Genomic DNA, 23,127 nt, shown 5'->3' with positions numbered 1-23,127 from the left:
ACAACCTTTACCTGTGTATTCTGGGTAACAGATTGTTAACGGGCTCCTCTTTATTTTTTCCTCAAAAAGGTCTTTCTTATTAAGAAAGAGGATGATTGATGTGTCTGTAAACCACTTGTTGTTACAAATGCTGTCAAACAGTTTCATGCTTTCATGCATCCGGTTCTGAAAAACAAACAGGATTTGGACGGGTTAGCAGCAAAATGAGCTCATGGAACTAAGTTAGGCATTAGCATAGCTTGAAGCTGAGTCAATCTTGATTTGTGCAATTCTTGGGGTTAGGAAATGAGAAGGGCTGGCTGACGAGATGCAATCCTGTGCACAGAATGTGGCTACTGAGAGCAAATGGAGCCTGGAACAATTAATTGGTTTTGGAAATCTAACCTCACTGACAAGAAAATAAAGGGCATTAAGTTTTGGTTTTCGTGAGCAAATGGTGGCAACCCATCTTCCTAGGAGTTCTGTCCATTTCTTAGCTGCACCGAATGTTTCAACATACCATTTCCTCATCCTCGGCCAGAACAAGGTCATAGTCACTGAGGGCCACACAGAAGATAATTGCTGTCACCCCCTCAAAACAGTGAATCCACTTTTTTCGTTCTGATCTTTGGCCGCCTACATCAAACATTCTGAGTAAAGAAAGAAAGCACAGATTCAGCAAAGTCACATTTATAGCTCTCTCTAGTCTGTCATGGTTAAGAACCTCCCCGTTATCACATATTCAAACCCCATTTATAACAGAAAAGACAAGGTTCAAATCAAATGTGTCTAAATAATTGTCAGTGGCTAAAAGTAGAGGCTACAGCTGAGCTTCCTCCCTTTCAAACATGTAGTGGATGTGCCAAATGTCAGCGGAGTTAGGAACTAAAAGTGCATTGAAGGGAGGAAGGAAAAGAAAGAACCCAGGCAGAGCTGAAGGGCCCAGCTGAGGGGAACTGCAGCCATAACAACTGTGTTTGCTGGGAGTTTACCATGGTGCCAGGCACTACACCCTAGACCAGCTGGCACTCTAAATCCACCTCTTTCTTTTTTTCTAAAAATTTATTTATTTATTTATTATGTACACACTGTTCCGCTTGCCTGCATGTTTGCATGCCCAAAGAAGGCACCGTATCTCATTATATGATGGCTTGAAAGTTCCCAAGAAGGTGCTGGGAATTGAACTCAGGACCTATGGAAGAGCAGCCGGCACTCTTAACCTCTGAGCCATTTTTCCAGCCCCTCTAACTCCACTTTCTTTCCTCAGCCTCACTATGCTGCCTCTCAAAGTGGTTTGTCTCTGCACACCTAACTTGCATTCTGAGTCCCAAGTTTATTTGCCTTGTGTTAATGAAAAACATACAGAGATACCTGCAGAAAAAAAATAAATTTTATATTAGAATTCTAAGAATTTGATCAATAATTTTTCTTTAAATCCCAGTGCCAAGTTTGGGGGTAATGACTCAGCCAGTATTCTGGAGGCCTAGAAGAATGGCAAGTTCAAGGCCAGTCTATGCTACACTGCAAGACTATCTCAAAAATAAGTAAGCGTAAGCAGTATTTCCCAACACCATTAGGTTCTAGCTTGAACCTAATCATCAGCAGCAAAGCCTCAACTGCTCACACACTATGTTCTGTTCCACATTTATTTTAGACCTCTAAGTGCTAAGTTTGTGTCAACAGTGTCTGTTTTTACTTCCTACAATGACAGGAACCGTTAACCTCCTCTGATGGGGTCAGCAGTCAAATGCTCCCACACTCTCACGATCCGTGCCTGGCAGCAATGGTAAAGTTTTTAAAGGCTAGTGACTGAAATCTTCAGTAACTCAGAGCCTAAATGTCCAGGGATTTTTTGCCCCTATAGATTAAGAAAAGTAAGATCCATGTGATTTCTCTAAGTACGCTTGACGTGAACATTCATCCTCTCTCTTCCTGGCCTAGCTCTCCCTTCTGGAGGATCTTGCAGTTCTTTGCAACCTTTGGTCTTGTGTGACAGCTAAATGATGTAATCACAAATTGGCCTTACTCCAGAGTCGTACTGAAGGGTTTAAAAAGGCTAGCATTTCACCATACAAATCTTTGAAAGAGAGGCACATTAGTACACCAATAATTCCAGTTAACGTCCCATTTTCTGTAAAGTCCATAAAACTAGCAGAATGCTATAAATTCCCACTACCGGCTTTTAGTACATAGTAACACAGTATTATTCACTAACAGATCAACATTTTATAAACATTACCTCATAACTGAGAGGCAAGTAAGCAATTACACAATGCCTTGCATATGGTAGATGCTCAATAAATGTTTGAATAAATGGATAGTGGTTTTGCCTAGAGAGAAGAGGAAAAGGAAGAGGTGATAGTACTTCATAATCAGATATCTCCAGCCAATAATAATGTGAATGTGGCACTTTTATCCTAGCATAGAAAGAGAGTAAGTAATCTGACTTGGCTACTGACCCTTACATAGAAAGACAAGGTTACCTAGCTAAAGACCAATCTATGAATGATCAAAAATGTTTTCCACACTAAATATTGGTTTTGGTATTTAATTAGAATTGAATTATTAATTTTACAGTACACAAAGAAACATCTCATTCCTATGGCTTCAAGGGTAATCCATACAGTTTCTGCTGATTTTGTTATTAAGTTCATCAGTACTTAAGATAAGCAGCCAGTTCACCCTAAAATCCTTCACTAGGTTTCAAATCCAAGTTAGTGTACTAAGATTCCAATACCTTACCGGGTTGTGGTGTACGCTTTTAATCCTAGCACTCAGGAGACAGGCAGATCTCTGAGTTTGTGGGCAGCCTGGTCTACAGAGTGAGTGAGTTATAGGACAGTCAAAGCTACATAGAGAGACTAAGTCTCAAACAAATAAAAAGACTCCAATACCTTGCTGGATGGTAGTGGCGCACACCTTTAATCTTTAATCCCAGAACTCAGGAAGCAGAAGCCAGTGGGTCTCTGAGTTCCAGGCCAGGCTGGACTACAGAGTAAGTTACAGGACAGCCAAGGCTACACAGAGAAACCATGTCTCAAACCCTGCCAACCCCAAGAAGAATTCCAACCTCAACTGGTACTGGGGTTTAAGTCCTGTGTGGACTCGGACTTGCCCTGACTCTTCACTTGAGGATCTGAGGTAGTGCTCCCTTTGTGTGCAGTAGCGGTGACTTCCACACATCACACAGTCACAACCAAGTAACCTCTCAAAACCTTACCACACCACATTGAAGGGGGAAAGGTTGCTTCCAACTCAAAGGTCACAAACAGAAAAAAGGAACCAACAGCAGTTTTAGCATTTTTAAAAGACCATTAGCAAAAAGGGAGGCGGAGGCTTTTTCTTAGAATTCCTGGTGTTAGGAGGAAACCCTTTTAAAGCACTAGAACGTCCTCTGAAACAATTACTGTTCGAGTCATCACACCGCCATAAACGCCTCTGTTCCCAGGCCTGCTTTGCACTGCAGACATCAATACAAAAGCCAAGTTTAGCTCCACCCCATTAAGCTTACCGGGAAGGGGCCATTGAGAGAATGCTGCTAAGAAAATATTTCTATTTTAGTATCACAATGTCAGAACAAAGCCATCTATGAAAGATATTTTCTAACTACTTAGCACTGTTGCAATCCTAACAACACTCAATACCTATTTGACAACTAAGAAAAAGTCTTGAAAATAAATGTGAACTAACACAAATTGGCAATTACATGATTAAGTCTAATGGTAGTTAAATTGTTAATTAGTTTTATATTCAATTTCCTCTAAATGAACATAAATACTGATGCTACTTGGAGAAAAAAAATAAATATGTGGGCTTCAATTAGATGCGACCTTAAGCTAATGGCCAATAAATATATTTAGTTTCTAAACAAAGGAACACTGCTTACAAATCTTTACACCCCTACAGAGAAGTTAACTAAGGGGACTAATAAGCCAGGTGTGGTGGTGTATGCCTCAGCACTCGGCAGTTAGCAGCAGAGGATGCAAGTTTGAGGCCAACCTGGTCTACATAGTGAGACCTTGTCTCAAAAACGAAAACAAGTCAATGTTGGCTAATCTGTGCCACGCACAGGCAGAGAACGACTTTAACTTACTTGAAGTACAGCTCCTTGAAGGTGAAGTGTGTCTCCACGATGCCTGTAGTCTTCACTCTTGTCCGAAGAACATCTTGTTGAGTTGGAATGTAGTTGGTCTGGGATATTCTATCCAAATCATTTAGGTAACTAGATGAAATACACATTGGTTTTTACTTGGTAAAGCCAACCATGGACACAACAGGTCAACAGACTAAACTATCTACTTAGCAAAAAGTAGATTCTGAGACTAGCTAGGTACTAGATGTGTAAGCTCCAAGGTTCAATCCTAAGTACCAACAAACCACAAAAAAAGTAGACCCTAAAACTCACTGAAGGGACAAGAATATTAAATCTTCAGTGTCATAGAACGAGAGGGAAAAGCAAATCTAGCAGGGGAAAATTAACTATGCTGTGAAGGCAGATTTTAAAACCATGGCAATTTTGTTCCTGCTAAAGAAAAATTTCTAAAATCTAATATGGAATGAGTTATGTACTGATACAGAAAGAAACAAACCTACAGGTGGCACAGACCTGTAACCCTGGACTCCAGAGCTCCAGGAAAGCCTGGGCTACATAGTAAGACCCCATGAAAATAAAACACAAAAAATTAAAACACAAGTTCTTGGATACTTAAATTTATGTTGGTTGCATACATAACTATTTGAGAGCTCATTAGGAGATGACATCTGAATTACAAAAATTAGAAGAACTACTACACTCAGTGTCTCACCAGTACATGCCTGTAAAACCAGCACTTGGCAGAGGCAAGAGGCTGCAAGTCTGAGAGCAATCAGGAAGATACACACACACACACACACACACACACACACACACACACACACACACACACAGGAGTTTCAGGCCAGCCTGGGCTATGTAACAAGATCCTGTTTCAAAAAAGGGGCAAGAGTAGAGAAGAGACAAAAAGCTAAATCTTCACTGATTCCAGACAGAGAAGTACAAGAGCAGGTGGCACTACTTGAAGTGTGTCACCCGGATCTTCTACAAATCAAATCCAAATCAAGCTCAGATGAACAACTTTGGAGGGAGATAGCTCTATAGCCAACACGTAACTGGGGAGTCAGAGCTTACCCACTATATGACAGAAGAAGCAATTTAAATACCATCTAATTTCTCATAACAATTGTGACAGAATGAGGATGGGGAATATAATACAGAGAAAATACCTTAACAATCAAAAGCGCATTACCTAGCTCAGAGAGGGCTACAGATGACAAGTACTCACGAGCCCCCCAACACACAAACCACATTTTTAAAATACACCATGAATACAGGCCTTAAAAATAAACGTGTAGGGGCCAAAACGGGATCCCATGTAATAGAAAAATAACAGTAGTAGTTACCAATTCTTTAAAACTAATACTCAAGAGAACTTCCTTGATGAAGAAATGATTCAACTCTATTCTATGACACAATATTCTCCCTCCATAGAAGTCTACTAGCATAGTCTGGCACAAGGTGTGAATGGTGCTGGGTTCGGTGGTGCAGGCCTGTATCTCAGCTATTTAGAAGGCTGAAGCAGAAGGATCACAAGCTCAGGCCTGCCTGGGCTATACAATGAGTTCACTGGCAACATGAGTGAGATTGTGTCTCAAAATAAAAACCAAAGAGGGTTGAGGATGTAGCTCACTGGTAGAGCATGCGTTAACATGTAGGAGACTTTAGTTCAATCCCTAGTACCCACCCCCACACAAAATTAAGTGGCAATCACTACTACCAGAAAGATTCATAGTACAATAGAGAGAGTGTAAAAACAGCTGACACACCAGATGTGGGCATAGGCAGGTGGATTTCTGTGTTCAAGGCCAGCAGAGCTACACAGTGAGATCCTGTCTCAAATACAACAGCAAACCAGGGTGTGTGCACGTGTGTGAGAGAGAGGATATATCCCGTTTTAGCTTCCCCTGCAGCTGGCCGTCAGTGCCTGTCCTATACACAGGGAACCCACCTCTACTAGGTGTCTCAGCCTCACCTGCCTGCTAGAAATGCACCAGAGAGAGAGTCTTAAAGTGGGAGCATTGTAACAAAGGATTCTATAGACTTCTGGACGTTTCTCATACTTAAACATTTCCTTAAGATAAGTACTGAACTTTCTCTAGACTCACCAAATCATTTTCTATTACAGTTTTAAGGGGAAAAAATTACTTACTATGAGGCAGAATCATTGAGCTGATATTCTCTGGATCTGCTGAAACAAGCCTGCACTCCACCATCTCGCCATAGCCGTTTAATCACGCCTGCGAGTTCTGAAGTCATGACTCCTTCTTCAGCACTGCCAGCTAAGACAAACAACTGTCTGGCATCATCCTGAGGAAAACAAGAGAGGGACAGATGAGTTCCCGCTTCTTTAGGACTAGACGAGTGTCACTTTACACACGTTCATGCACATACACACACTTTAGATGTCACACCGCCATCCTTCTGATGGACTCACAATCCTCTCTCCTCATGACTTATGATTGATGCCTGGGTGGGAGTGGGGGATACTGGTCTGTGAGACACAGTATAAAGACAATGTAATAGATCTCCATGCTGTTAAAGTAAGCCCTGAAGGAGGACTGGGAGCACGGCTCAGTGGTCAAGCGCATGCTGTGCAAGCATGAGGACCTGAGGTTGGATCCATGTAAAAGCTGGAGGCCACAGCACAAGTGAGCCACATCCTGTAACCTCAGTGCTGGGAAGCAGAGAAAGAAGGATCCCTGGAGGTCACTGGCCTACCAGTCTGACCAAAATGGCATACTCCCCATCTGGAGAGACACTGTCTCAAACATAAGGTGGAAAATGGTAGAAGAAAACACCTGCAATCACCCTCCAGCCTCCCACACTCTATGTCGACACATATACACACAGGTGTATACGTTCCCGAGACCTGCGGGGTGTAGCTCAATGGTAGAGCATGTGCCTACCACTACATAGAAACAAGATGTGCGCATTAACAAGTCGAGTCTGAACATGACTCAGGGACTACGACAAAGGTTGCCTGCTCCGTCCCCTTCACTGCAGAGAGCAGACAGGAAGGGGATGATTAAAGCCCAGTAACAGGAATCAAGCCCTCAAGGAAAATGTTTAGTCTCTGGATTTCCTAAGGGAACACCACCAACATTCTGCAACAGGAGAAAAGATGGCAGCAGGAGGGGAAACGGCAGCAGAGAAAGGCGATCATAATGTCCTGACTTTCAGACGGGAATTTTATTAGTTTGTAAGCCTTAAAAAAGGTGGTATGAAAATTTTGATGGTTTAATTTATTTTATCCATTTCTATACACACATAAAACTGAACACAGCAGGACAGTGGTGGCGCACGTCTTTAATCCTAATACTCAGGGAGGCAGATGCAAGCAGATCTCTAAATTCATTGTGTATAGATTGTGATAGGACAGCCAGGGTTACACAGAGAATCCTTGTCCCAAAACAACAAAACTGAACCCAGATCTCAAAGATTTCTCTATATAAATTTAGTATTTACAATCTTAAAAAATTCCAAGTAATTATAAAGATGAAGTTCTTTTTTAACCACATAATACATAAATAGAAAGTAAAGGGAGAAGAGATTATGTATGTCTTTTATTTGTTTGTTTTGTTTTTCGAGACAGTTTCTCTGTATAACAGCTCTGTTGTGGAACTCACTTTATAGACCAGGCTGGCCTCGAACTCAGAGATCTGTCTGCCTCTACCTCCTGAGTGCTGCAATTAAAGGTGTGCGCCACTACCACCTGAGATATTTATATCTTAAGTATCATTAAGATAACAAAAACTAGCAAGCAAAAAGCACTGTGGAACACAGACGCAGTAACACCGACAATTTGTACATCTACCTAATCACCCACAAAATCACCACATTGCACTTAAACTAACTTTGCCAAACTCTACGTCCAGATCCTGTCCGATATTCATTCTGGCAACACTGCAGATCTCTGTAACAATTTTCATGCATGATCTGCACTTCCTCTATTGCTCTTGTTTCTTTTTTCATGTGGTGTGGGAGTACTGTATATATGTGTGGACATACACCCACATATGTGCATACAGGAGAGCCAGAGGAAGAGATCAGATGTCTCTATCATCCTACCTTATTCCCTTGAGACATGGTCTCTCACTGAACTTCAAGTTTGTCATTTAGCTAGACTGGCTAGCCAGCAAGCTTCCAGGATCTGTCTGTCTCTGCCCCTAGTACAGGGGCAGCAGACATGAAGGACCATGCATGATTCCCTGTAACAACGGTACTAAGATTTCCTTATGCTTATACAACAAGCACTCTTAGCCACTGAATCATCTCCCAACCCCTCTTCTCTCTTTCAAAATAATAATGATGATGATGATGGTGATAAATAAAAGAGCAAATAATTAAGAAATGTTTAAGCATTATACAAACTGTCAAATATACTAAATAACAAAAAAGATTTTTTTTTCCACACACGGTATACTGCTTTATGTAACATCTGAAAACTACAGAAGTCCTGAAATTTGAGCTGTACTCAAGCAGGTATACAAATAATTAAGCACATGTATTTTTTAATACCATGTTATTCAAATTTTAGAAACTTCAAAATACTATATACTGGTACTGTTCTGTTTTGATAATGTTCTTTTTAGTTTGTTTGTTTGTTTGTTTGTTTGAGATAGGGTTTCTCTGTAGCTTTGGAGCCTGTACTGGAACTAGCTCTTGTAAATCAGGCTGGCCTTGAACTCACAGATCTGCCTGTTTCTGCCTCCCGAGAGCTGGGAATAAAAGTGTGTACCACCACTGCCTGGCCTCTAAGAATGTCCTTAAGGAAAATTTTCCCCTTTCTACTTAATTGCCAGCCTGCTCCAGCTTCCTGAAAATAAAGCCTTCTCCGTAGGCTTACATAGGGCCCCTCCTGACAGCAAACCTTGTAGTTCTGCCCTTAAACAGATACGAAAGAGAACTGTACCATACTCGGCTCTACTCTTTTCAATCTCTTAACAACCATTAAAAACTAGAGGAATAAAAAAGATAAATACAAATATAAAGCCTTAGCTATGAGAAAAAAAAGAGAAAGTACGAAAGATTAAAACTTTAAAAGCTTATTTAAAAATGACTTTTGATCAAGTTAAGCGGTCGCTGTAAAGACTCAGGAGTCCTGGGAGGGATTATGAATGTCAGGTCTCCCTAGCGACGCAGGAGTGTTACTGATAACAGCTGTGTCTGTGCGTGAACACAAGCATGTGTGTGGAGCAAAGGACAGCCTCAGGTACTGTTGCTAAGGAGCATCTGCCTTGTTTGTTTGTCTGAGGCAGGGTCTCTCTTTGGCCTGTGGCTCACTGATTCAGCTAGGCTGGCTGGCCAGAGAGCCCCCAGGATCCTCCTATCTCAGTCTCCCCGGCGCCAGGGTTGTAAGTTCACACCAACAACACCTGCTTTTTCTGAGTTCTGGGAATCAAACTCAGGTTGTCACAGAGAGCAAGGACTTCACTGACTGAGCTCTCTCCCCAGGCCCTGAATACGTCTGATGAAGGAAGGAAATGAAAGGGAGAGGAACGGTCAAGAGAAACAGAGGTGGACAGGTGATGGAAGGAAGTACGAGCTAAAGGAACCGTCCCAGAAACTAAGAGAGACAAGAAAAATCAATAAACACAATTCTGTTAGTCAGCTACAGAATACAAGTACTAGAGAGAAGTAGCTGGGTGACATGAAGGAGAGAAAAGAACACGGAAGAACTCCAGTACAAAGAAGAAAAGTCAACAAGAAACAAAGACTGGGAAGGGCTAAGATAGGAATAAAAACTTTACTTGAGCCGGGCGGTGGTGGCGCACACCTTTAATCCCAGCACTCGGGAGGCAGAGGCAGGCGGATCTCTGTGAGTTCAAGGTCTACAAGAGTTAGTTCCAGGACAGGATCCAAAGCTACAGAGAAACCCTGTCTCAAAAAACCAAAAAAAAAAAAACAAAACCCGAAACAAAACAACAACAACAAAAAACCCAACTTTACTTGAACTCTCCAATTTCCTTAAGAACAACAGAGAACTAGCCTGAGTGGAAGACTACTATGAATTCAAATCCAGCCTGGACTAGTGTGTAAGACACTGTCTCTAAGAACCAATGCAGGCGGGTCTGAAGAAAAGGCGCAGTAGTCAAGAGCATGCATGGCTCTTGCAGAGAACTGAAGTTAAGTCTCAGCACTCACATAAAGTAGCTTCCAAGTGCCTACAATTCCAGCTCCAGAATACCAAACCCCTCTGGCCTCCAAGGAGATCCACACACATAGGGACATATCCACATCTAGACACCCATAGACACATAATTTAAATAAAATTCAAAGAGAAAGAAAAGTGGGCAGAAAACTGGGCTGAATGCTGCTCACTTACTCACCTAGCACTGCGGGCCCTCAGACAATGCCCAGGAGGGAAGAAGAGGCCCTAACCTATGTCATATGACAATGAAAGTCACTCACATTTTCCTTCTCCTCCTTTTTCACCATTCTTTTCTCCCGTGACACTTAATCTAGGTCTTGTTCCCTTATTTCACCCCAAAGATATATCTACTCAACAACAAATCGAAACCACAATGGCCCTTTTAATATGTTCCCTTCAACTTCCCACTTACCAAATATTAACTTGCACTTGATAAACTGAGCAGCTGATAAGAGTCCCTAAGCGACTCAAAAGCATACAGTTTTGTCTTTCCAGGTAAAGCCCCCAAGTCTCCTCCATTTATTCTCCCATGGCACTGGAGTACTGTGTCACTGAACACAGCTGACATCCTTTGATGTACTCTGTACTTCTCTAGTACCTTCCTGAGACTGAGCTGGTGCCAATATGAAAGGTCTCCTGTCTTCATTTTGGCCCTTTCTCCACTGGCATCAAACATCCTACTTTACAAACTGCCCTCAAGTCTACTAAATATTATTATTATCATTAACTGACTTTTAAATTCTAATGTGTGTAAAGCATTAAAGAATTATATTTGAGTAAGTAATAACCCAGAGTTCAATATAAGATTGTGATAAAACATTTTTTGAATACCTGAAATCACTTTTAAAATTGGAGAGTTTGTGTTTATGGTCTTACAAAATTTACCCTTGACCCCTACAGCTCTGAAAGCAGGGACAACTACACAATCTGTCTTTTAGAGTCTATAGTTACTATCATCAATACGATAAAATAAAGGTCCGTGGTACTGTGACAGAAGCGACTGAGTAGAGCCCATCGAGACCTACACTCTATTGACAGAATCCCACTCCCGGGCTCTGCTTGCAGCAGTAACTTACTATCAACTGAGTCAGACAGCCATCACATCAAAAACAAGCACACAGTATTCACACCATCTTATCTTCTTCTTGTTCCCTAAAATATGACGCAAATCTGGCTTAATTGCATCTACAGAAGAGCAGCAAGTGAAGAGGAAGTGAGAAATACTTACTGCTCTGGCAGCTTCCCCAAAATCAATCTTTAACCGTCCCATGGCTCGTATGATTGCAATGATGGACTGAATAGTATTGCTGTAGACAACTACTTTGTACTGTTTACATTCGTCCTCTGAATAGCCATCCTCATGAATGATTCTTCAAAAGGAAGAAAACCACAAGTCAATACCATGAACGGAAAATGAAAACATTATGAACTTTCTATGAAGAGGGGAAATTCAGTCTTGCAGGCCCTATGTGAACTTACTTCATCTGTTTCACAATGGTACTTTTACCAGATTCTCCAGCACCTGAAAAATAAAAATAGATTTTTAATTTCTTTGTACTCAAACAAAGGTATGGAATAATATGACTGGTAAGTCTAGGTTAATGGAAAATACAGGTCCTGTGAAATTTTGTGAGCTTCATGTTTATCAGCATAGCTGTGAGTCCCTCAGTGAGAGCACTTTGCTTTCTTTTCTTTATATTAGTATCATTTCTGCAAAACAGACATTATTCAAAGATAGCAACACATATATTTCTAGCAGCATCATAAAGTATGAAATACTCAATGAACACAGGCATAAGAGCAATTGTGAATTTGTGGCTTACAGCCTATTCATAGTTATTAATTCTCTGACTGGCCAATGGACCTGAGGAATGTTCCAGAAGTGATCCTTCCAGTCACAGGGCTAGAAAGGTTCCAAACAGCAGAACCTGTATTGCCTCTACCTTTCGTGATACAGCTAGCTCCTCTTCCTGGAAGGACTGTACCGCCCTCCTAAGGTAACTGGAATCACTTAAGCTAAAGATCAAAGGTCAAGTAAACTTCCAGATCTTGACAGTCTGTCTGCTAGATCTTCTCTGGTCAATAATTCTTCCAACTTCCAAAATGCTATTAAAATGCTACCACATCTCTCCAACATCAAATGCTAATTCTGACAACCCTGCCCATCCTTTTTAGACAAAGGCCATCAGAGAACATTAACTCATTTTCCTACAACCAATCTACTAAGCTACCTCTAGCTCCACTAATATTCTCTAGCTTCATCAACGGATGAGCTGTCTCTGACGTCCTCACTGCTCTGCCTATGTATCTATCTCCTTGGCTTCACCTCACCTGTGGCTGCTGAGACGTCCAGTATCACTGCTCTCTCCTTACTACGTCAGTCTCAGCACAAACTGTTGAACTGCCGCTATACGCACCACCCCATCTTTCTCTGACACCCCCACACACTCATTTTCCTCTAGCTACTCCTCCACTTTCCCCGTGCCTCTTAAAGATCTACCACCGTTACTCACTATGGGGGTGGGGGAGGGAGCAACAACACACACGACAGAGCGTATGTGGAGGGCAGAGAGCAGCCTGCAGGAGTGAGTTCTCTCCCTCTCCCTTTGCTTAACTCTACCTACTGAGTTGCCCCTCTTTATGTTTCTTTGTAGCAAAATTTCCCTAGTGTGTCTTCCACACTTCCAATTAAATATCTCCAATTTATCCCGATTACTACTGAAACCATTTCTCAAGGTCTCCAAGCCACTGGCACCCTGTGACAAACTGAACGGTCATTTCTAGTCCTTATTCTGCCTTTCAAATCTGCTTTTTCCAAGTTAATCCTTGTCTTTTTCTTTATCTATACTAATGCTCTAACTTTCCTAATTTGGTGGTTTAAAGCACTATTCATGAATAAAATAAACCTCCAAAGAGTAAATGTATCAGGATGCTCTACGTACTTTGCTACCATTAACTCATTCAATCCTCACCCCTCTATAAGGTAGACACTATTACCCTCATTTTATAATGAGATAAATGAAGCAGGAAGGGCGGGGAAATTGTCCACAGTTATATCTGGTGGCAAAATAGACATTTCCACTTAGTTTCGCTTCAAAGCTGGCATGTGCTAGATTCCCAAAGACCTTCAATTTTACTTTCTAAACTCGGCTTTAAAGTCATTACCTACCGTATCTATCACAGTAGATGTCCCGTAAGCATCTCAAACTTAATGCCCAATTCTGACCGAGTTACTCATTCCCCACTTCCACCTCAAACAAGCCTGCTCTTCCTTTAGTCTTTTCATCCCAGTAAAAGGCACTAACATTTAACTAACATGCTAACTAAGGTCAAAACTGGTAAGTGACATAGAAGGAACAGTGTTAATACATGTTAAATATTACTAAAATTTTGTGTGTTTTTGTTTGTTTTGTGTGTGTAGTTTGTCAAGATAGGGTTTCTCTGTGTAATAGTACTGGCTGTCCTGGAACTCTCTCTGTAGACCAGGCTAGCCGTGAACTCTGTGAGGCTAGCCTTGAACTCTGCCTGCTTCCACCCCCCACCCCCCCTACCCTCCAGTGCTCAGATTAAAGTTGTGCACCACTACCACCGTAAAAAACTTAGTGTTAAAAATACACTGGAAACCACAGCCTACCTAATTCCTAGCAAAGCTTTTGTCAATTTTTTTTTAATTTTTAAAGCTAGGGTCTAGCAGTTGGGCAGTGGTGGCGTAAGCCTTTAAACCCAGCATTTGGGAGGTAGAGGCAGGTGTATCTTGTGAGTTGAAGGCCAGCCTGGACTACAAAGGGAGTTCCAGGACAGAGAAATCCTGTCTACAAAAATGAAAACAAACAACAAAAAAGATAGGGTCTAGCTATGTACCCCTGGAAATCTGAGACTTCTATGGATAGCAAGGTAGCCTTGTACTTATAAGGATCCTCTTCTTTCCGCCACCCAATAGCCCAATGGCTGGGATCACAAGCATACAGCACACTTGTCTGGATCATGTCACAACACTGACTAGAGTTGCCTCGTGGCCTCTATTTACACTCAAATTACAACGTGTGGGCAATAAGGTCCAATATACTCTGCTCCCTGCCTACCTCCTCACCCTCATTTCTCATCTGTCTCCACTCTGTCCTCAAAGCTCTTGTCAGGCCAGCTTCTTCGGGTTTCCTCTAACACGCAAAACTGGTTCTCAGCAGGCTGGATCTGACTCACGGTTTTCACATCTGCTGTTCCATCTGACTGAAATAATTTTTGCAAGATTTTCTTCTTCACTCACATTTCCGCTCCCTCAGAACAATTCCTGATGAAATTACCCAAAGACCTCCTCCCCACACTGTGTATTTCTTCACAGCACGGATCTTCACAGCACACTTCCTTTTCTCATCTCCCCACTAAAACAAAAACTCTGCCAGATTGTTCTTCCCTGTGTTCCCAGGGGCCCCAACTGGGCCTGATAGCAATTAGTCAAATAATTAATCAAATAAATATTGAACAAATGTGCTTTTTTTCCTTCTGGTTTTTCAACACAGGGTTTCTCTCTATAACAGCCTGTCCTGGAACTTGCTTTGGAGATCAGGCTGGACTTGAACTCACAGAGATCCACCTGCCTCTCCCTCCTGAATACTGGGATTAAAGGCCTGCACCATTATGCCCAGCACAAATGTACATTTAATATGCATGATAATGCACTAAATATTTCTTCATTTTATCAACAAAAAATTCAAGTTAAAATAGCATCTGAATATAAAAACACAAAATAACTACACTCTTGCAGAATCAAGAAGTTTTTGTATGGGGCAGAGAGATGGTTCAGTGGTTAAGAGCACTGACTACTCTTCCAAATGACACGCGTTCAATTCCCAGCACCCACATGGCAGCTCACAGCTATCTGTAACTCCAGTTCAGGGGATCTAGCACCTTCATACAGACATACATACAGGCAAAACCTCAATGTACATAAAAAAATGAATAAATCTTCAAAAAATGTTATTACTCTTATCACTACAGTATTCAAGTATCACAGTGTCCTTCTTATGACACTGTCAAAATATGAATTTCGTTATGCATACCTAGAAAAACTTTTCAGTTTTGGGGAAAAATCAGAAATGCATGCTAAATGTTTTTTAAATTACTAAATTCAGATTTCCAGACCATGTGAGCTTTAGTGTAAAAGGTACTAAATGCTCTCCTTTCAATATTGAAAATGGTATTCCTATGCTCATGTCAGATTATTTTGAAAGGCATTATAAATGAATCTGTTAATAACACCACTAATATCTACCCATCTCACTAGGTTCTACTCTATGAAAGAGTCTCTCTCTCTCTCTCTCTCTCTCTCTCTCTCTCTCTCTCTCTCTCACACACACACACACACACACACACACACACACACACCTGCCTCCCTCTATGCTGTCCTGCTTTTCTCTCATTTTTCAAAGGTTCCCTAGAGAATGTCATTTTGGGAGCTGGAAATACAACTTAGTGGAAGAACACTTGCCTGGTATGTACAAGGCCCTGTTCATTTGCTGGGTTGCAAAAAGAAGAAAAGGAAAATGTGTGCTTGCCCTTCCTTTTATTATCACTCTGTGTATTTCTCCCCTAGCTTTTATTACGTGTTCAGTCTGTTTCATAAAGGAAGACAACTCTTATTGCCCACAGGATTTGTTTTCAGTGTATGTTACTGGGCATTTGCTATACACAGAGTGAATCACATTTTATATCAAAAGGCCTACTTAGCCCATTCAGCTTGTAGACTCATGCAAAGTGCCACCATTTTGTTCATCTTCCAAGTACACTCTGAAATCTGAGTCATTTGGAATCCACTCACTATTCTAGATGTCTTAGTTAGGGGTTTCTATTGCTGTGATAAAACATCAGGACCCAAACTTGGGAAGAAACGGATTTATTTCATCTTACAAATCTCAGTGCACACTCCATCACTGAGGGAAGTCAGGGCAGGAAACCGAAGGCAGAAGCTGATGCAGACAAAGGCACGGAGGGGTTCTGCTTACTGGTGTGCCCTCATAACTTGTTCAGTCTGCTTTTTTATAGAACCCAGAACCTCCAGCCCAGGGAAGGCACCACACACAATGGGTTGAGCCCTCCCCCATGATCACTAATTAAGAAAATGTCCTGTTGGGCAGTGGTGGCACACACTAAGGAGGCAGAGGCAAGTGACTCTCTATGAGTTCAAGATTCAAGGCCAGCTTGGTCTACAGATCAAGTCCCAGGACAGTCGAGGCTACACATAGAACCCCTGTCTTAAAAAATTAAATGAATAAGTAAATAAATCCTACTGGCATGCCTAAAGCTGGATCTTAAGAAGGCATTTTCTTAATTGAAACTCCTCTTCCCAAGCTTGTATCAAGTAAGCATAAAATCAGTCAACACAGTAGCTTACCAAAGTGAAACATAATTTTCTCTCTCCTTAAGTAATTCTCAAATTATTTTAATATCTGACTCTTCACATATCTGAGCCTAATACTGTGCCTATTATATTTCTCAAAGCTCCTGCGCCTTCACCATTCTGAACAGCACCACTGCACAAACCACCAGCTAGTGACTCTCCCAGTTCTCAGCCACACGCTCTGACTCTGTCCTCTGAGGTCTGGCCTCCAGCCTCACCTGAGATACATCACTCTTCCACAGCACTTCCCTCTGCGGTTTTGCCCACCATGTTCCATACACTGTACTTCCCTTGCCAACTACATATGATGTTTGGACTTCCTAATTTTACCTACATTTTATCCTATATTACTTCAAAAATAGTATGTTTAAAGGAATACTGACTTGCTATAGACTACGGCAGAGAAAAAAACTACAGCGTGGAGTAGGAGAAACTGAAGATGACCCTATAGACAATAAAAACGGGAACCATGGAGGTGGAGGCTATAAGGAGAGAGTTGGGAGCGTTATTCCATACATTCCCTCTTTCTTTCATCTAACTAGGGCCAGTTCAACAAAGAAGGTCCTAAGTGTACTGTGTCCTGTTCTGCTCACATGCCATGAAACAGGATGGTTTCCACAGGTGTAAAGCAGTCAACAGAAAATGCTTTGGGCAGTGCCCGGTCCACAGTCCTGCTCAGTGACCGTTAGCCAGTCACTGCTCATCAGACCGCCCTCACTGCCGAGAACATTACCAAGTGATGTTAGGGCCTCAAAGGACTTTAATTTCTAAAAACTACTTTGATATTGATGTTGGTACAAATTCCTAACAGAAACGGCAGTTGTATTCAACAGTTGTTTCAAAGTAATAAAACTCTAGAAGGATCTAGAGTCACACATATTTAAAAAACAAACAAACGTGCAAGCTAACAGCTACTGCAAACCAGAGCAATGTATCAGTCATTCTCTCCAGCTCACCCTGAGGAACAAAACTCTCTTCCTCGGGTTTGTCTGCGGTTCTGGCTGCCATCCTCTCTCACACGCTTCACCCATCTTGGTCTCAGAACTTTTCCTCAAGTGTCCCCACAGGTCTAACCCATGTCAGAGGCTTTCCAGTGGTGCCAGACACACCTTTTTCTTTTAAGCACTTGTTTCTATAAAGCCACTCCACGTAATAACTAGAGCACAGTCTGGGCAGCTGGGTCCCAGACTGACACCACTTGTGAATAACCTTCTAGTAGACTCTCTCCTTAGACTTCTATTGACATATACATGAGCAAAAAATAAATTTTGCTTCTTTCTATCTTAATTTCCTAGCTGGTGTCACCATATAGTAATAAACTCAATGGGACAGTAAATTTCAGTGCTACTATGCCAAGTGTGCAGCTATGTGACCTTGGGTAAGTTACCTGACTACAAAGTCTGCCTCCTTATCTATAAAGAATGAAGAGCTTTGGCCTAGCTGGACTACAGTTACATCCAAAGCTAACTGATGTCTTATTCTATACCAGACTCAAATCAAAACCACAAGTGCACACCATCTTAACAACTCAACAATTTAAAACAACTACCATATTACAGGTATTGGTCTATCACCAAGACAGCGGGAAGTACCGGTGTGAGGAAGCAAGAGTCACTGGACACACCAACTCCTATATTCATCTCGCAGAGCATTCACATTTACACCGCTGGACGGTCGGAATGGGGGTGCGGCTTCAGGGTCGGAACAGTGCAGAGAAGAGAGGGAAGATGGGAGGTAAATGATGAATCGCGACTACTAAAGATGAGAGGAGCACAAACCACGTTACTTCCAACAGGGACAACTGCTTTCACGGATTCTCTCCTTCTACCAAGTGGGTCCTGGGAACCAAACTCAGAACACAGGTGGGCAACAAGCACCATCTTGTTGGCTTCGTGACTCATGTTTAAAATTTATTCATGTGAGATATGTGTGTAGGGTATGTTATATGTACATGCACACAGGGGCCTTGAGACCAGAAGAGGACCTAAGGCTCCTTCAAGCTGTGGTTACAGGTGGCTGAACCTCCTAACTGGGGTGCTAAGAACCAGACTGCGGTCTGTGTGAGAAGAAGCAAAGGCTCGTACAGACTCAGTAATCTCAGGCCACCCCACTCCCCACCCCCAACCTCATGATTTCTTTTGTAATAATAGTAAAAATTTAGATCAACGTTAAGAATATTTCATACAAAATGCTTTTTAATGCAAAAAAAGGAAGGAAGGAAGAGGGTACAATAAAAACTGGTCAGACAGATGACTCAGAGGTGAAGAGCACAGGCTGCTCTTCCAGAGAACCCAGGCTCAATTAGCAGCACCCACGTGATGGTTCACAACTGTCCATACCTCCAGTCCCAGAGGACCTGATACCCTCTTTTGGCCTTCAAGCATTGTATGAATGTGGTACACCTATATACATGCAGACAAAACACATAAAGATACATCTTTTCTTAATGTCATGAAACTGAAAAATAAGTAAACTAAAGGTTAGAGGAGTTACGAAGGAAAAAAAAATGTCTCTGCACACACACACAAAAACTGTTTTTCATTTCTATTTAAGAAACGCCTCCTGCATGCCGGGAACTGCTAGACATGCCGTCACGTGCAACTCAGTTCCGGAATCTGGGCTGATGAGAGACGTCAGAGGGAAGGGTTTCCTTGTGAAGCTACAACACTCCTTGGTCTAAAGTACGAACAGAGCTTTTAACCTCAGGCCTCTAAGCAGCCAAGCCTTCCCAAATGCTTACTGAAGGCCATCTTCAGTCCTTGCTGAAGCCTTTGCTGATTTCTGCCAGGCAGAAATCTCCAGGGTGGTTGGAACCGGTTAATCCTGTGAGCATCAGTCCATGGGCTAGCATCTGAATTAACTCTGGCTGTTCCTCTCACCACTCACAGCATTTCCTCTGGCTCGCTGCGCAGCTCTAAGCATCTTCCCCACTCCTAGTCTGCCTTGGCATGAGCTGTTCATTGAATTTCTTGGTTTTGATTAGTACAGTTCTGAAACCCTTTTCAGCATAACCTGAAACGTTTCCATGCTTGTTTACCTAACCAGGCTTACCCTGGCCCCACAGGACACTGTAACACAAGTACTTGGCCATTTTTTTTTTTAAAGTAATTGAGTTTGTGCCTGTTTAGAACTCTACCAGCCCTAAACTCAAGAGTAAAATCCTTCGAAGTATAAATAGTGCCTTCTTTCTGTGGCCCACTCCTCCAAACTGAGAGCACAATCTAGGACAGAGAAGACTGAGCAATTAGCTGTGGGATGAATGACTTAGTGTCTATGATATTCAGTGGTTGCCCAATCACATTTTGTAACTGCTACTCACAATGGACGGACTTTCAATGTGGGCAGTTAACAGGGAGATTTCCACTCCTCTGCTCTCTTCACTCGGCCCCACACCCCCACCCCGGCTATGCTTTCAACTCTCATCCTATGACCAAAATGACAATAAATTTGGACTCAATGCTTGCCTCACTTCCTTCTAGCCTTCTCTCCTGAATCCTTCTGCACCCACTCTTGTGTTCCAATGGAATAAATAGCTACAAATCTGTCCATCCACTGCGATCCTAACTCTTGAGGGTGTAAGCAGTCAACACTCACAAGTATCTGTCCAGTGGATGAACAAATAAAACAGGGCAGTAAATTTGCAATTAAGGCAGAGATCATGGGTCTTTTTTGAAAAAGTTAGTATCATCAAAAAGATTTAAAGGATATTATGAGAAAAAAATTTATAAAACATTAATGGCCATCCAATTTTTCACCAAAGTTTTAAAATCACACATTGGAAAAAGCCTTTTCAACAAATGGTGCTTAGAAAACTTGATATCCACGTGTAAAAAACTGCAACTAAGTTCTACTCTCACCCTGTATAAAAACCAGTCAGAAATGGATCAAAGCCTTAAGCAAAGACCTGAACTCCAAAACTGCTATATGAAAGCATAAGGACTACACCTCAACATCCAGGCATAAAGGACTCGAAAGGAAGACAATAACCCAGGGCTGTAAAAGTGAAAAATGGGAGAATGTTTGCCCCTGGACACCTAACAGAATATTAATATGTACAATCTATAAAGAACTCACAAAACTAAATGCCCTAAAACTGCTCTATGAACATGAAAATGAGTTGGACAAACAGTTCTCAAAGAAGAAATACAAATAGCTAATAAGTATAGTATATGAAAGATGTCTCCCTAGCCATTAGGAACATGCAAACTGACATCATATTGAGATTCACAGCTCACTCCAGTCAGAATGGCTATCATGAAGAAAACGAACAACAACAAGTGCTGGTAAGGGTGTGGGGAAGAGAAGCCCTTACATGATGCTGGTGAGATGTAAACTAGTCTAACTACCATGCAAATGAGTGTGGCATTTCTCACACAGCTGAAAACAGAACTACCATGATCCAGCCCCACCACTCCTGCGTGTGTAACCAAAGGAGTGTAAACCAGCACACCACAGAGGTACTTGTACATCCATGTTTACTGCTGCACTAGCCACAGGAACCAGCACGTAGAAACAGCCTAAATCCCATCAAAAGATGAATGAAGAAAACTGTAGAAATTGTGTATAAATACACAATGGTGTTTTATTCTCAGCCGTAAAGAATGTGTAATGACATCACCAGCCAGAAAATGAGTGGAACTAGAGGGCATCATGCTGAGTGCAATAAGCCAGACTTGGGAGGACAATTCTGTGTGTGTGCATACGTACAGACGTCGGCCACTGCCAATTGTGGGGTAGGCAGGTATCCCCAAATTCTACCATGCGTGTGCACACACGCGCACACATACACACATACTTCCCTAATCAAATATTCCTAACAAGACAGTATATGGTTTATTGAGTTTCACATCTTTCATCAAGTACATGGATATGATCCTACAAAAACCATAAAACAGAATAGTACTCAAAGCTCAGAGGGTAAAGCACTTGCCTAGTCAAGCAAGGTCTTAGGCTTTTGATCACCAGCACTGTAAATCAAATAAAACAAATCAATAAATAAAAATAAAAGGGACTGGGAATACAGTTCAGTTGGTATAGTGCTTGCCTATCAGGCAAATTCCTGAGTTTGACCCCTGGTATAAACTGGGTAGACAGCACACATTTATAAACCCAGCACTTGGGAGGTCAAGGATCAGGAGTCCAAGGTCATCTTCAGCTACACAGGAAATCCAAGGCCAGCCTGGGATACTTACAGACACACACATAGAGGGGATAAAGCAGATTTTTTAAAAATAGGAAGATCGATTAACTTATACCCATAAAACACTGAAAGAAGACACTGGTCGACTGGTAGTTTGGGAAAAACAAAAACAAAAACAAAAAAAACACCTCACTCAGCTCTCCAAACATTACCAAAATGTCATCACTTATCATTTTGCACAACTATGCCAACATGATCAGTGCTGGTGACTGGCTGGGTAAGTGCAGACTGCGCCTTGGTTCCTCACCTTTGCAGAACACAAGAATGTCTGGGAAGCAGTCACTTGTGAGCAAGGAGCCAGATTATGCTGACTGCTTCAGAGTTCTAATTCTGGCCTGTGGTGAGTAAGTTTCCTTTTTTTCCTTTGAAAGCAAGGCAACAAAAACCCATTTTGGTGCTAAATTATATGGTATTTATATGTGCCATGGCTTAAAACTATTTTTTATTTGGAAGTAAAGGAAATAGAAATGCCACAAATTGTAATGCAGTCCAAAGATCTCATTTTAATTCATAAAATAATTCTTCATTATAGTGGAAAATGTTCTCCAAGACTAATAGCAATGCTAAACTCATTCATTAAACCCATATATTTTAAAATGTTGGAATCATATCCTATGCCAAATCCTCAAATAATGATGGCAGCATAGAGTACCTCTACACTCTTACTTAACCAAATGTACATACCATACTCTAAAGAGTCACTGACATTAAAACATTACAAAATGAGTAAAGGCCTACAAAAGCAAAGTCTTCAATTTCAATTTCTTTTACCATAGTAAAAAGTTCAAAGAAGTCTGGGTTTCATATACAAACTTACTACCTCTATTTTATCTTTTGTGACAGTATTAACTGTGGTGGCACCTCCAGAAAAAAAGTTGGCAATAAGAACAATGCAAAGTCTCTAGACCCTGAGAAACACATGCACTTGTGTGTACAGTAAAACAGAGCTTAAAACAGCTACTAAAAATTTCAATGAAGGATCGGCAAGATGGCTCAGCAGGTAGAAGCACACACTGCTGGGGACCCGAGTTGGATCCCTAGCACCCAGATGGGAAGAGACCTCTGACTTCCTCAGGTGCACTAAAAACACCTGCATTCAAATTCTCCCTGTCACTCAACTCAACACAATTATAAATTTTAAATATCTTGAATGTTTCAAATACTGGCTGGAGAGATGGCTCAGCGTTAAGGAGCACTTGCTGTTCTTGCAGGTCAGAGTTTGGCTTTCACTACCCATGTCGGGCCTCACAACTGCCTTTAACACCTGCAATATGCATGCGTGTGTGCGCACCCATAATTTAAAAAAT

At 41.6% G+C, this 23,127-nt stretch overlaps 1 protein-coding gene across 2 annotated transcripts in view; it reads right to left on the bottom strand.

The window, feature by feature from the left end:
- The window catches only part of Gnai3 (G protein subunit alpha i3), a 36,071-nt gene that overhangs the window by 4,591 nt on the left and 8,353 nt on the right, over window positions 1-23,127 (bottom strand). The window contains exons 1-7 of one of the 2 annotated variants that reach the window (XM_087897636.1): window positions 14,317-14,344; window positions 11,706-11,748; window positions 11,455-11,596; window positions 6,225-6,382; window positions 4,073-4,201; window positions 500-629; window positions 12-165 (exon numbers count right to left, since the gene is read on the bottom strand). In XM_087897636.1, the coding sequence (XP_087753762.1) occupies window positions 12-165; window positions 500-629; window positions 4,073-4,201; window positions 6,225-6,382; window positions 11,455-11,596; window positions 11,706-11,748; window positions 14,317-14,329 (769 nt within the window). In that variant the 5' untranslated portion in view covers window positions 14,330-14,344. Of the gene's footprint in view, window positions 1-11; window positions 166-499; window positions 630-4,072; window positions 4,202-6,224; window positions 6,383-11,454; window positions 11,597-11,705; window positions 11,749-14,316; window positions 14,345-23,127 lie in introns of those variants that run through there. The other variant, XM_087897635.1, reaches the window with a different exon arrangement.

The sequence above is a fragment of the Myodes glareolus genome, chromosome 17 (assembly GCF_982192425.1).
Source record: "Myodes glareolus chromosome 17, mMyoGla1.1, whole genome shotgun sequence".
In the NCBI taxonomy this organism is placed as follows: Eukaryota; Metazoa; Chordata; class Mammalia; order Rodentia; family Cricetidae; genus Myodes; species Myodes glareolus.
This window is presented reverse-complemented; position numbering and strand designations above follow the sequence as displayed.